The sequence below is a fragment of the Macaca fascicularis genome, chromosome 11 (assembly GCF_037993035.2).
Source record: "Macaca fascicularis isolate 582-1 chromosome 11, T2T-MFA8v1.1".
In the NCBI taxonomy this organism is placed as follows: Eukaryota; Metazoa; Chordata; class Mammalia; order Primates; family Cercopithecidae; genus Macaca; species Macaca fascicularis.
In genome coordinates, this window is record NC_088385.1 from 32538409 (window position 1) to 32552071 (window position 13663).

Consider the following 13663-nt stretch of genomic DNA (forward strand, 5'->3'; position numbering starts at 1 on the left):
GAGAAAAAAATTAGGACCAAAATGAAAAAGGAAAAATTAAGCAAATCACAGGCAAATAAAAGAGAACATTACATCAACTACATTTTGGCTTAGAGCTAAAATTCCAAATTCAATTCTCAGTAAGAAACTACAAGTAAAAGGAATGAAAAAGCAAGCGCTTTGGTTCTCAGCACTGGGAAAGCAATCCCTTTAAGGTGCTACAGTGTGGTTCAGAATCGAGTTGAAAGAGAAACGGCCCAGCACTGGATAAAGAGAGAGTTTCCTATTCCTGGTCCCTGGAAAGCTTGCTGAGCATTTCACAACCAGAAGCCTCTCTCCTCTCAGGCACATGCTCATAGTCTACACACATGGCACTGTTGCAATCACAGTGAAGGGCACTCTTAGCCACACATACCTGTTGTAGGAGAGAAAGGCCAATAGAAACAGCAGACACGCTAACACGTCAGCTCTGCCAACGATCCCAGCCACCTTGGAAGTTAAAATAATAAAAAATGAAAACCTCGGACAATTACTTTCAGAAAACCATTACACAAATACATGATAGAAATATATTTGCTGTTAGATAAATGAAAGATATAATAACATAGAAAACTCACTGTTCTTCAAGTTCTGATATATGACTAAGCGCCTCTGATTATCAAATATATTTAATAACGAGTTTATGTAAGGAAAAAAGAGGATTGAAGGGGCAAGATTTCCACACTTTATTTTTAAGCTCTCTTCTTAGAGCGTCAATTCACAGCATCAAAATTTATTCATTTATTAATTTATTCAAAAAAAATTTTGAGCAATATTTGAGAGTCAGACACTGTGTCCTTCTGTGTACCATAATGCTAATGGAGCAGACAATATTTTTAGAGAACTAGAAAAAAGTAAGTTGAGAATCAATGCTTTTAACAAAAATGGGGCCGGGCAGGATGGCTCACATCTGTAATCTCAGCACTTTGGGAGACCGAGGCTGGCGAATCACTTGAGTTAAGGAGTTCAAGACCAGCCTGGCAACATGGCAAAACCCCATGTCTACAAAAATATACAAAAATTAGCCATGCATGATGGCACATGCCTGTAGTTCCAGCTACTCAGGAGGCTGAGGTGGGAGGACTGCTTGATCCATGGAGGTCAAGGCTGCAGTGAGCTGTGATCGTGCCACTGCACTCAGCCTGTGTGACAGAGTGGACCCTGTCTCAAAAAATTAAAAAAAAAAACACAAGAAAGGGAATGAATTTGAACTGATGATTGCTATATGCGAGTATATGTGTGTGCAAGTGTGTGTGTGTACATGTGTGCATATTTTTCTTAGCTCTATCACTGAAAGGGCCTATAAACATAAAACCTCAGAAGCAATGGGCCATCTTGGCACTAACCACAAACTATTTCCCCACAAAAGAGAACACCGGCTCCTTGGAAAACTGGCTGATACCAGGGCTGAGGCTGGGGAAATTCAAGAGGAGCTTGGATCATCTCGTGTCAGAAAGTAAGAAAATGCTTATAAAATGATAGTCAAAAGGGCATAGAAGTCAGCAACAAGGGGCTCCCACCAAACAAACTTAAGGCAATTTGAATATTAAAATAAATGAGTACAATAATATATTATAAACCATTGAAAATGAAATCCATGAGTCCATACTAATAATAAATACAGCTATGCATTGAATAACAACATTCAGGTCAACAACAAGCCACATATATGATGGTGGTCCCACAAGATTATAATACCATATTTCTATCATACCTTTTCTATGTTTGATATGTTTAGATACACAAATACTTACCATTGTGTAACTTTTGCCTACAGTATTCAGTACAGTAGCCTAAGAGCAATAGGCCATACCATCTAGGTTTGTGTAAGTATACTCTATGATGTTTGCACAATGACAAAATCACCTAACAACTCATTCTCCGAACATGTCCCCATTGTTAAGCAAAGCGTAATTGTATATATATAAATGAATGAATGGATACATATAAATGTACCTACACACATACAGCAAGCAAGTGAATGGGAAAGAAAGGAGACCTCTTCCTTCATTAAAAGGCCAGTTAATGAATGTGGAGGGAGCAGTGGAGTTGGAAAATAACCATTTTGCTGCCAGAAGAGTGAAGACTGGAGCAAGCAAGAAACATCAAAAACATCAATGGATGCTAAACCCAGGGCATGAAAGTTTTTGAGGTGCAAAGTATTAGCAGAACTTCAAAGTGTCTATTTACTAATCATTAGATGAAAATATTTAAAAAGAGCACTATGGAAAAAATGTGTTATATTGCACTATGTCTTAACTGTGGAATCAAATTAAAATCACCATTCTTGAAGGAACCGTCATAACTATCATTTATGCAGTATTCTAGAAGGGACATATAACCCGAACAGAATCACGAGAAAACATGAAACTCAAGATGAGGAACATTCGATAAAAATACAAATAAATATATATTACACTAACAAATTATAAATTTTACATGTAGCAATATTTTGTAACATTACATTTTATTGCATATTAATTTATTCTAATTTACATTACACCATGATTCATAATTATAACTCATTATAATCTAACAATTATAATATTGTATATATTTTTATATATTATATGTATGATGCATTACACATATAATATGCATATATTTTATACATTTATTACTTATACATTATTCATTCTTCATTTTCACATAACTATATATCATACAGTATTTATATATTATGCATTTTTAATATGCTATATCTATAAATTATATGTAGTATGTGTTATAAATTGTATAACAATATTACATATTTATATTATACTTATAGAATATATTATAACCATATATTGCAATATAACATGTTAATAACATTTGTTATTTTACATGTTCTAATATAAATTCTAAATTATATTATAATCTATAAATTATATTACAGAAAGACAATGAAGACTGTTTCAAGCTAAAGGAGACTAATGAAGAGTAGAGAAAATATACAACTAAATTATTAAAGTATAAAGGGGTATGAATTGTGCAACCTGCTGTCAAATGCTTCAGAAAATAAATAACATTTTTATATATTGAGAGAGAAAGAGAGGAAGGTGATAAAATGAATGTGGGAAAATGTGAAAAATTAGTGAATCTGGACAGGGAGTGTACAGTTATTCTCCATATTTTTTAAGTTTGAAATTATTTCAAAAAATGCATTACTCCAGAAAAAGACTGAAATGGAAGAGGACTGGGAAACAGATGACTCTTTACAAATGTTCACACTATTTTGCTACATAAGATATCTATGCATTTTTCTCTCTTTTTTTTTAAATCCAAGAAATAAAAGAGTCAAGGGAAAAATGGGATATAGATTTTTAAAGACGCTCCAAAGAACAGGTACCATAAGAGGTAAATCATAAGGAACAGTTCAAAAGGGAGATGAATTGGTCTGACATTTCAGGCACAGGAATAGTATCACCCATATCACGGAAGACCCGAGGTCTATGGTGTATTAAAGAATCAATCAACAATTAATAGTAGGAAACAGTTTTCTGGGAAATATACTTGTAAGCATCCTTATGCAATGAGCACGCTTTGCAGCCATGAAGGAGAGGCAGTAAACAAGCATGGAAGTGGCTGGACACGGTGGCTCATGCCACGCCTGTCATGCCAGCACTTAGGGAGACCGAAGTGGACAGATCCCTTGAGCTCAGGAGTTCAAGACCAACCTGGGCAACATGGAGAAACCCTGTCTCTACCAAAAATACAAACCACTAGCCGGGTGTGCACCTGTGGTCCCAGCTACTCGAGAGGCTGAAGTGAGTGGACTGCTTGAGCCCAGGAGGTAGAGGCTGCAGTGAGCCGAGATCACACCACTGCGCCCCAGCCTGAGCGACAGAGCAAGACCCTGTCTCAAAAATTTTAAAACAAAATAAGCATGGAGGTAAATCATTCAAAGTCTGAATGTAGACTGCTCTTGTCATCTGAGATTTGGTTTTGTTATGCTTAAAATCCGTGTAACACCCGCTTTCTCAGGGTGGTTGTAATTCATGAGATGATATATACATAAAGGGCCTGCTGGATAAATGCTGGTGCACTTCTTTCTCTCCCCTCCCCCCTTTTTTTTTCAGAGAAAGGGGGTGGAACTCTTGACACTGAGATAGGTTTTCGTGTGTGGCTTACGGAAATCATCTTTTTACTTTAAGGTTTACATGTACGGTATCTTAATTGCAAACTTTATTAGATAATCTAATGTATCTGTTAGTTAAAATCTGCATAAAACATAACTCAATTATACACACGCAGATGGACGGACAGCAAGTCACATACTGAGAAAAATTCCAGTCCTACTTACATTAAGAGAAACCTGGACATGGCCAAAGAATACCATTGGCAATACAGAGCTGAAAGCTATTACCTGACGTGGCTGCTTGTGTCACATGCTGTTCATTGATTTGTTAATCTAAAAGGAACTTGAGTACCAAATCAGGAAGACTGCACGACTCAAGAGACGAATGCAGTGACAGTGTGGTGTCACCACAATGTCAAGGCTCAGCTCAGACTCTCAGTCTGTAAAGCGGAAGTGTATATAGGTCACCTGTAAGCCCAGATCTGCTCAGACTACACTACCACCTCCTTGAACATTTAGCTCAGCATCACCTGAAAATCCTCCTGAAAGTTAAACAGAGAGCCCAGCTCACCAGCAACAGTCTTGAGATAAGCCTAGGCATCTGGACCGAGAAGGGTGCTCATCACAGCACAACTGATGTAGCCAACAGCAAGACTTGCAAGCTGTTACTGGGTGTAGCAAGTTGGAATGAGGCAATCACAAGCTAAGCAAGCTTAACTAATGTGTTAAAGGCGTCCTGCAGCCCGGCTTCTTGCATTGCAGCCAGTTTGGAAGAGGCGACAGCAGACTGTGCCAGCTGGATGTGCCCAGATATAAAGAATGTAGTGTCCCTAGCAGGAGAAGCTCAAAGAGGGTGTTGAAATATTGGTGTAACATTGATAGGCTCTCTTGCCAGTCCAAACCGCTAAACATGCATTCTATACCCCTGTGGAACTGAGGTATTTGGGGCAAAAGGCTAGATATCTAAAAATGGGTGCTATAATAGTCATTAACTACTGTATATCTAGACCAGCCATTCATTGTGATTCAATTAGTCAATATTGTCATGTTCAGTAAGTGTGTGTTTAATTCCAGTTAACAAACATTTTCCAAGTGCCTCCTCTTAGCTATATACTGTGCCAGTTGGAAGCATACAATCAGCCTCAAGGAGTTTAACATCTGGTGGGGAGTCAAAAGAGGATATTAAATAGCACACAAGGAAACTGCATGCATCATAAGAGGAGAAACCATTACCAAGAGAAGACTGAAAAGATTAATTTTTACTGTAGGATCTAGGAAGGCTTCACAGGTCTGGCCATGTAAACTGTGACTTAAACATAGACAAGGGGGATTTCAGGAAGCTCAAGGCGAGGGAATGCGCAGACTAGGCCTGGGAAGGAACAAAAATGCTTTGCCGGTGGAGGATACAAGAACGGCAGAGAAAGAGAGGTCTGGAGGTATACGGAGTGCTTCTGGAAGGGGAGACCTGAAGTGATGAAGAGCAGGGAGTAAATAAAGAAGTGAGGAGGGGCAATGGGAAGCAAAGATGGAACATTAAACTGGAGCCAGTGGATTTTATGACAATGTCTTTCTAGGGTGCTGGAAAGTACAAAAGCAATTGGTCAGTTCATGGTTAATGAAAAATGTATGCAAATGGCCAGCATGTATTTTAGCCTCAAACTACAGGTTTCCGTTACCGACATGGTGGCTGTTACCTAGGAACTGCAGCCTCTAAGAAATATTCAAACACTGGAGGGAGAAACATCAGTGAACATAATTGGAGAGCATTCAAATAATGGAACGGCAGATCCTCTAGTAAGGTTAACACAATCACAGGCAGAAATTTCAAATTAGGTGTTAATTTGCTGTAGAAACTTGTCTTTTGGAATACCACCAATAAGATTTGTATGAAGTATACTATATGTATAAGGCTATTGATATTTATTTTATCTGCAAGAATGAGTTCCATTAATGTCAGACAGGGCCAGGAACACACAATTAACACATAGCAACAGCTACAAATCAGACAGACTGATTAGATCATAACTAATTTTCTCTTAAGTCTTCCTATCCCAATTCTTGTTGAAATGTTGAACTTAACCTTCAACTCCACGCATCGGCGTTTCCTGCGCTTGCTCTCAATTTGACCTAAGTACATTTCTGTAAATCTGTAACGTCTCTACAATGATTAAGTTTTAACTATCATAGAAGAATTAAAATAACTTCCTCCATTTTCCCAGTGTCTCTACTGATTTTTCTCATGATTCAGGATTCATAAAAACATAAATTTCCTAAAAAAATACTGTCAGGAAATTATTCCAATAATCTCAAAGGCTTAAGTGAGGAAAGCTCTGGGTCTGGCTTATTTATTGCTATACCCCTGCACTGAGTGACTCTATTATAGTCACTGTATTATAGCCACTTAAATACTTATTGAAAGATTGAATAAATTGAGTAAATAAATGAATTTGTCCCTATTTACTTAAATTAAACATAATTTTGCTCTCTGCTAGGGCTCTTGTTTTGTTACAACATATTGCTTTATCTTGCATCTATTTATATGTATGCTCTTTGGCTTTTCAATGAGCTTGTGAAATTGTGGCTAGGGACCCTGCTATTCACTCACATATTCCCCTGGTAGAATGCCTTACTTGACCAAGCAAGTATAGTCAGCCCTCCATATCCAAAGGTTCTATATCCCTGGATTCAACCAACTGATGATCAAAAAAAAATTCACTAAGTAAATAAGTAACAAAAGTACAACAATAAATATAACACAAATAAAAACCAATATAGTCTAACAACTATTTGCAAATTATGAGTATTATAAGGAATGTAGAGATGATTTAAAGTATACAGGATGATGTGTGTAAATTATATGCAAATACTACAGCATTTTATATAAGGGACTTGAGCATCCTCAGATTTTGGTGCCTTTGGGGGTCCTGGAACCAATCCTTTGCAGACACTGTACTCATTAACTATTTGTTGATTACATAATTAATAAAGTAAATGCTTAATCATATCAGTGTGTCAAATTAAACCCCACCTAAAATATTTAAAATTTCCATTCTTCCTGAGATAGTTTATGATCCAATTTTTGTTCTTCTTTAATAAAGAGGCGATAATTCCCAGTAACTCCCTCTCCCACAAAGCCAAGGTCGTTTTCAAAAAAATAATTCATCAGGGCCAGGTGTCGTCGCTCACGCCTGTAATCTCAGCACTTTGGGAAACTAAGGCAGGAAGATTGCTTGAGCTCAGGAATTCAAGACCAGCCTCAGCAACGTAGCAAGACCTTGTCTCTACTTAAAAAAACTAATAAAAGCCCGGCATAGTGGTGAGCACCTGTGGTCCCAGCTCCTGGGGAGGCTGAGGTGGGAGGATTGCTTGAGCCAAGGAGAGGGGGGTTGCAGCAAGCTATGAACATGCCATTGCACCCCAGTCTGGGCAACAGGGTGAGACCCTGTCTCAAATAATAATATTAATGATTTATCTCTATATCTTCCGGAAAGTACATATCTTTTTCTATTTCTCTGTCCTCCGCCTACTTAGAAACTTGAATTGAAATCTACGACTAAATAATAAGTTCCCCGATTTTACTTTGCCATGTAAACTGTTTTGTAGGCTAAATTTCTCTGCCTCCTTCTTACACTTCCCTCATAACCTTATGAATGTAAGCACCCTCCCTAACATCCTTCCCTAAATAAATACCCAGCTTTCAGACTCCTCTGTCCCTTTCATTGTTACTATGGATTTTTTTCGATTAGTACAAAAGCTTGTTGTAACTATTTTTTTTTGAAGGTCATTTTGCTAATAGGATTTTCCTCTTTTCTTAGGAACCAACCTTAACCAGTTCCTGATCACACTGCCAAAGGCTGCCTGTGTTTTATGCACTCTCTCTCTCTGATACCTCTGAATTGAAACTGTTATTGCCCTACTCATTTGTTCTTTCATGCAGTAGTTGTCCCCAATATGCTCTAAGCACAGATTTCCAATTGTATATGAAGAATTATTTGACAGAAATAAAATACTGTCTATGGTTTTAGAGTATAACATGCCATTGGCCCAGCATCACATATTCTATATGTCTAGTTAGTAGTAGTCCTTGATTATTTTTCTTCATATTCTATCCAAAAAGAACATTAAAAACTTAAGTCTCTCTCTGATTTTTTTCAATTCATATCAAAACTTTTTCATCATAATTTTAAATACTTGAAAGGATCTAACTGCCTATTCATTGTAGATATTGACATTTCAAAATGAGGCCATAATGTTCCTGTATTAAATCTACCAAATGGAATTTGAACACTATAGCAACTTGAAGCTCATCATCTTCCATTTATCCAAACATGAATAGGTTCTTCTTTCATTGGTAGACACTTCATACCCTTTCTCCTTGAACTCATACTTTCATTGTATTTCCCCCTCACCATTTTTGTAAATTACATAGTTATGCTTAAAAATATTGTATTTATCATCCTTCTCCCTACAATAAAAATATATACAATTAAATCTATATTTTAAATTTCTTTTGACCATAAGCCTCTAACTGTTAAAATTTAAATTTTTGTACTACTATTCCAATTATTGTTAATTCACAGATGTTTGATATATCATAAATAAAGCATAAAATGATAATTAATAAGTATAAAAATCACCTCTTAATAACCTAGGTATAGCAGATTTCTTTTCAGTAAGTTCAGTTGTCCGTGGCTGAATCTTACCTTGTGTTAGACTATGACAGCAGGCAGCATTAATACCAGCTATTCCTAGCTTTCATCTTCATAGGCTGTTCACATAAATAAGTGAAAATGGAAGTAGACCTGTTACAGCAATGACTTTATTCTTTGAACTCCAAGGTATCGGCAAATATCACATAATGATCTATCACCTTACATAATTTTTAATAATCTAGCAGCTGACAATGTAATCAGGTCCTCCTTTCATTTTGTCAAAAGGAAACAATTTAAACATGGCCATCATTAGAGTTACCTGTCATTACAGTCATTTACTGTCACAATGTCTTTTAAGTAAAGCAGAACGGCTTTACTGAAACTCGGCAAAGGACTATTATTTATGCCTCATACTCACCCACTTAAAGTCACCTTGCTCAGTCTAAAATACTCACAAAGAGTTGGGAAAATGACCTTTCACAATGTAATTTTTTAAATAAAGTGATCTTTCTTCATCACCCAATCAACATATATTTTTGTCAAAACTTTGAGCTTACAGATTTAGAATTTTGTTGGTGGAAAATGCCCATCATATAACCTAACTGGCAAACCAGTCTTCCTCATCAAACCAACTGGTTAAATCAGACTTCTGTGTCAATTCAAATAAACATATTATTATGCATCCCCATGACAACTATGTCACTTCTGAATTCAGAGGAGGGAGAAGGGAACCACCATGACATCTTTACTGCAGGTGTGTTCTCAGGCAGATCAGCTTCAGAGAAGCGTCCGGAGAGATGCAAGCTGAGGCTCTGGAAAAGAGTCTTGTAAAACCGTGGTGCCCATGGACCTCTTATCAAGCTTTCATCTACCCTTGGCCAGGCACATAAAACAAACCAGCTGTGTTCACCGAGCTGGGAAACAAAGTAGCTTTAAAATGCCATCTGATTCATAGAATGATTAAATAAATATTTTAAAGAGGGCCATAGCTATCAACACTTTTTTTTTTTTTTTTTTTTTTTTGAGATGGAGTCTCACTTTGTTGCCCAGGCTGGAATGCAGTGGTGCAATCTTGGCTCACTGCAACCTCCATCTCCCAGGTTCAAGCAATTCTCCTGCCTCAGTCTCCCAAGTAGCTGGAATTACAGGTGCCCGCCTCGGCGCCCGGCTAAAGTTTTTCATAATTTTAGTAGAGATGGGGTTTCACTATGTTGGCCAGGCTGGTCTTGAACTCCTGACCTCAAGTGATCCTCCCGCCTCAGTCTCCCAAAGTGCTGGGATTACAGGCATAAGCCACCACACCCAGCCAATCCTTTTAAAGTAAATTTTTCATCACCCACGCAATAACTGCCCTTCCTATTAAGTAACATGGGAAACAACACGTAAGGCTCCTAAGTCTGTCTTTCTAACTTGAAGAATGTCAGTCTAACTTTTTATAGTACTTCCCCAGCACTTACAGTTCTGCATAACAAACATTATAAAATAAAGCAGGGTGAGAAAAGATAGAACATAAATGTGGAGCAGGAACAATGACTCAGCATGCTAAGTGTCTCAAATGGCCCTTGCTGCTTAAAACACATTAGGACTTAAATTATCTGCAAATACAAAACTGAACAAACTGTGGCCATTTATTACTACCTGTAATAATAACAGCAGTTATTTAGAAAAGCAGTTAAATCCAAGAGGTGCAATAAAACCAATTTGAACACTCAAAAGGAAAAGTTGTCAAACAAAATGATTTATATATAAAGACAAACACTTTAGTAGAATGAATTCATGTGGTTTTGAAAGGGAAAAAAGATCAGCTTAGTTTACATGTATATATCTATATACACACATATCGACATATACACACATATTTACATGTATATATATGTGTGTGTATACACATATACATACACACACATACTCATATTCATTATTTCACTGAGATCCAATTACACTTACCGCCTCAGTATGAATAGGATGCACAGCGAAAAGCAATGCCGTTACAAAAGCAAGTCCACGATTTTTGAAGACAGTTTTATCACAGGTGTACATCAGCACAAGAGTCACTAAGCAGTGCAAAATTACATTTACTGCATGAAAGTAGAATGGGTTCATACCAGTCAAAAATATGTTTAGCCTGTAAACAAAAGAAAAAAGAAAAAACTGCATTAGCTACAAACTCAACATAAGCACAAGGAAAACAGACGGAATCCATCATTTAAAAAGATAAGCTATTAGATTAATGATTTTTAAATGATACCCAACGTTGGGTTATTTTTTATCTTTGTGTATGTATCACATTTTTGCTATTTCAGAATTGTCCCATGTGCAGAAATCCATGCATATACAATACAATATTATTTCAGGGAACTTTGACCTCACTGAGAAGGCAAGCAAACAGGTACTGAGCCTGTTTTTCCATCACTCCGTGGCTAATGCGAATACGCCCCCTTAATATTCTTGTTTTCATTGCTGGCTCTTCCTAAGCAACTGAGTGTTGAAAGGGAAGTCCCAAGTGCCGTGGATCAGAGCCACATATACCGGAAATGAACAGAAACCATGAAACTACGATTGTAGTCACAGTTCGGACAAATGAGGCATTGGTCACACAGTTGGGACAAATGAATGTGTTCTCTCACCCATGGTGCCACCAGGAACCAGGTTTCTAGATTATGCACCTGGAAGTATCACCTCATTACCACCCCACAAAGGAAGCTTTAGGGAACCTACATGCTATTACCAGCTGCAGCTGAAATGAAAAGATGAGCAAAAGCATCCTGTTCCAGAATGTGTATTAAATATTTTTGACATAAATTCCCACAGATCTCAGTACCTGATTTCTAAGACTATGACAAAGAAACTAAAAGAGAACCACAAAGGGAAGGAAAACCAATTGTTCAACATCTTAAAAAAATACTTTCATGAGACAGAAATGCAGAATAGAGAGACTTTTGAAGGTTGCCTTAAATTTAATAACAGGACATAATATACCCAATTGATTCTGTGGGGTTACAGAAAAAATACCCTTGCACAAGATGATTGTTTCCAGGGAGCACTGACGCCCTAAGTGGTACTGCCTACAGTTGTCTGTATTCTGGTCCATTTTAACAAAACAACAATCCTAGGTCTTCAATTCTCAGGCCTTTAATCTGCTTCTCTTATAGAAACAGCTCCTCTTTGCCAAAACAACTAAGAATGAAAAAGTCAGCTTTGGAGATGACATATGCGTATTCTAAATAACTGACGTAATTCATGCACAGCTTTAACCTACAGAATTTTAAACATCTCAAGATTTATTTGGACATATGAATGCAAATGTCATAGTTACTAATAAACTCCATTTTCACTCCCACTGAAGTAATCAAAGTCTTAACTAAGCCTAGAAAACTAAATTGTTGTATTGGATCCAACTCCAGGGCTCTGATGCAAGATTTGACTCAGCTGTATGTTGGCAGCCTCATTAGTCTGCACACACCCCAGCATCCTCAATACAGAAGCCTGGTGGGAAATTTGCCCATCCAGAGGGAAAAAGGAAAAGGCAGTGGACTAGAGAACTCACAGGTCCAACTAAAGCAGGGAGACCAGCATGACATTCCTGGATAGAAACACACATGAGGCGGCAGAGCTGCTTGAAGTCAGAAGGCTTGGGATGCGAGAATTGTGAAGGAAGAGCAAGACCAAGTCCAGGTCCCTGGAGAACTTGGATGCAGTTCCCTAACAGCCCATCCCTCTGAGACTGATTTTACACTGAGTTCTACTTCATCAGGCTGAGCTTTCCAGACCAACTAAGCCATTCATTTAAAATTCATTCATACCAGTGACAAGGATGACAGAAAACAGGCAATCTGACATCTGACTGGTAGGTGTCCAAGTTGGAAGGTCTCTTGGTTGGCGACATGCATTGGAGGCTTTAAAAAGGTATGCACTTTTGCCTGAAAATTCCACTTCCAGGCATTTTCCATAAGGAAGTAACCAGAAAAGTTTATATAAAATACAAAAAATATATAAAGTATATATGTAAATATATATATAAATACATATATATGTACATATACATAGAAAAGATGGAAGAGTGAATGTACAAGAATGGATCTCACAGTGTGAATTATAAAAATGGCAATAGTGAGAAAGGCAAGATATCTAACAAGCCAAATCCTTGAAAATTTGACTATTCCCATGGATCCTAAAATTTAGATAATAAATTTGGACTACAAATAATAAAAAAGAATGAAAGGCTTATTTTTGCAAAGTATTTATTATTCAACCATTTGAAAAATAAAAAGCATCATGAGAGATGGCATCATTACTATATTACCATACTCTCATCAGGTATTTAACATATATTCCTTTCTCCTTCCAAAAACAGTATAAAATGGTAGGCATGAGTCACCTTTGTGGTTCATATGCATCATATCTGAAAATATCGAGGTGTTATCCATGTTATTTCTTTTTTTTTTTTTTTTTTTTTTTTTTTTTGAGACGGAGTCTCGCTCTGTCGCCCAGGCTGGAGTGGAGTGGCGCGATCTCGGCTCACTGCAAGCTCCGCCTCCCGGGTTCCCGCCATTCTCCTGCCTCAGCCTCCTGAGTAGCTGGGACTACAGGCGCCCGCCACCGCGCCCGGCTAATTTTTTGTATTTTTAATAGAGACGGGGTTTCACTGTGGTCTCGATCTTCTGACCTTGTGATCCGCCCGCCTCGGCCTCCCAAAGTGCTGGGATTACAGGCTTGAGCCACCGCGCCCGGCCCCATGTTATTTCTTGAACTTAGTCAAAATCTTAAAAAATACTTCTGTGAGACAGACATGCAGAAGAGAGAGACTTCTGAAGTTTGGCTTAAATTTAATAACAGGACCTAATGCACCCCATTGCATCTGTAGGGTTATAGAAAAAACACACTTGCACGAGGTATGGTTCATGCATCAGAAGCTTAAAAAGGTACACTCTAG

At 37.6% G+C, this 13663-nt stretch overlaps 1 protein-coding gene across 9 annotated transcripts in view; it reads right to left on the reverse strand.

The window, feature by feature from the left end:
• Positions 1-13663, reverse strand: part of TMTC1 (transmembrane O-mannosyltransferase targeting cadherins 1) — a 285851-nt gene that overhangs the window by 258091 nt on the left and 14097 nt on the right. For all 9 annotated transcript variants that reach the window (XR_012420102.1, XM_065523950.1, XM_005570472.4 and 6 more), the window contains exons 2-3: positions 10678-10855; positions 395-468 (exon numbers count right to left, since the gene is read on the reverse strand). Coding sequence is in view for 8 of the 9 variants with exons in the window: in XM_005570472.4 (XP_005570529.2) it covers positions 395-468; positions 10678-10855 (252 nt within the window). In the remaining variant the exon portion in view is untranslated. The remainder of the gene's footprint in view (positions 1-394; positions 469-10677; positions 10856-13663) is intronic.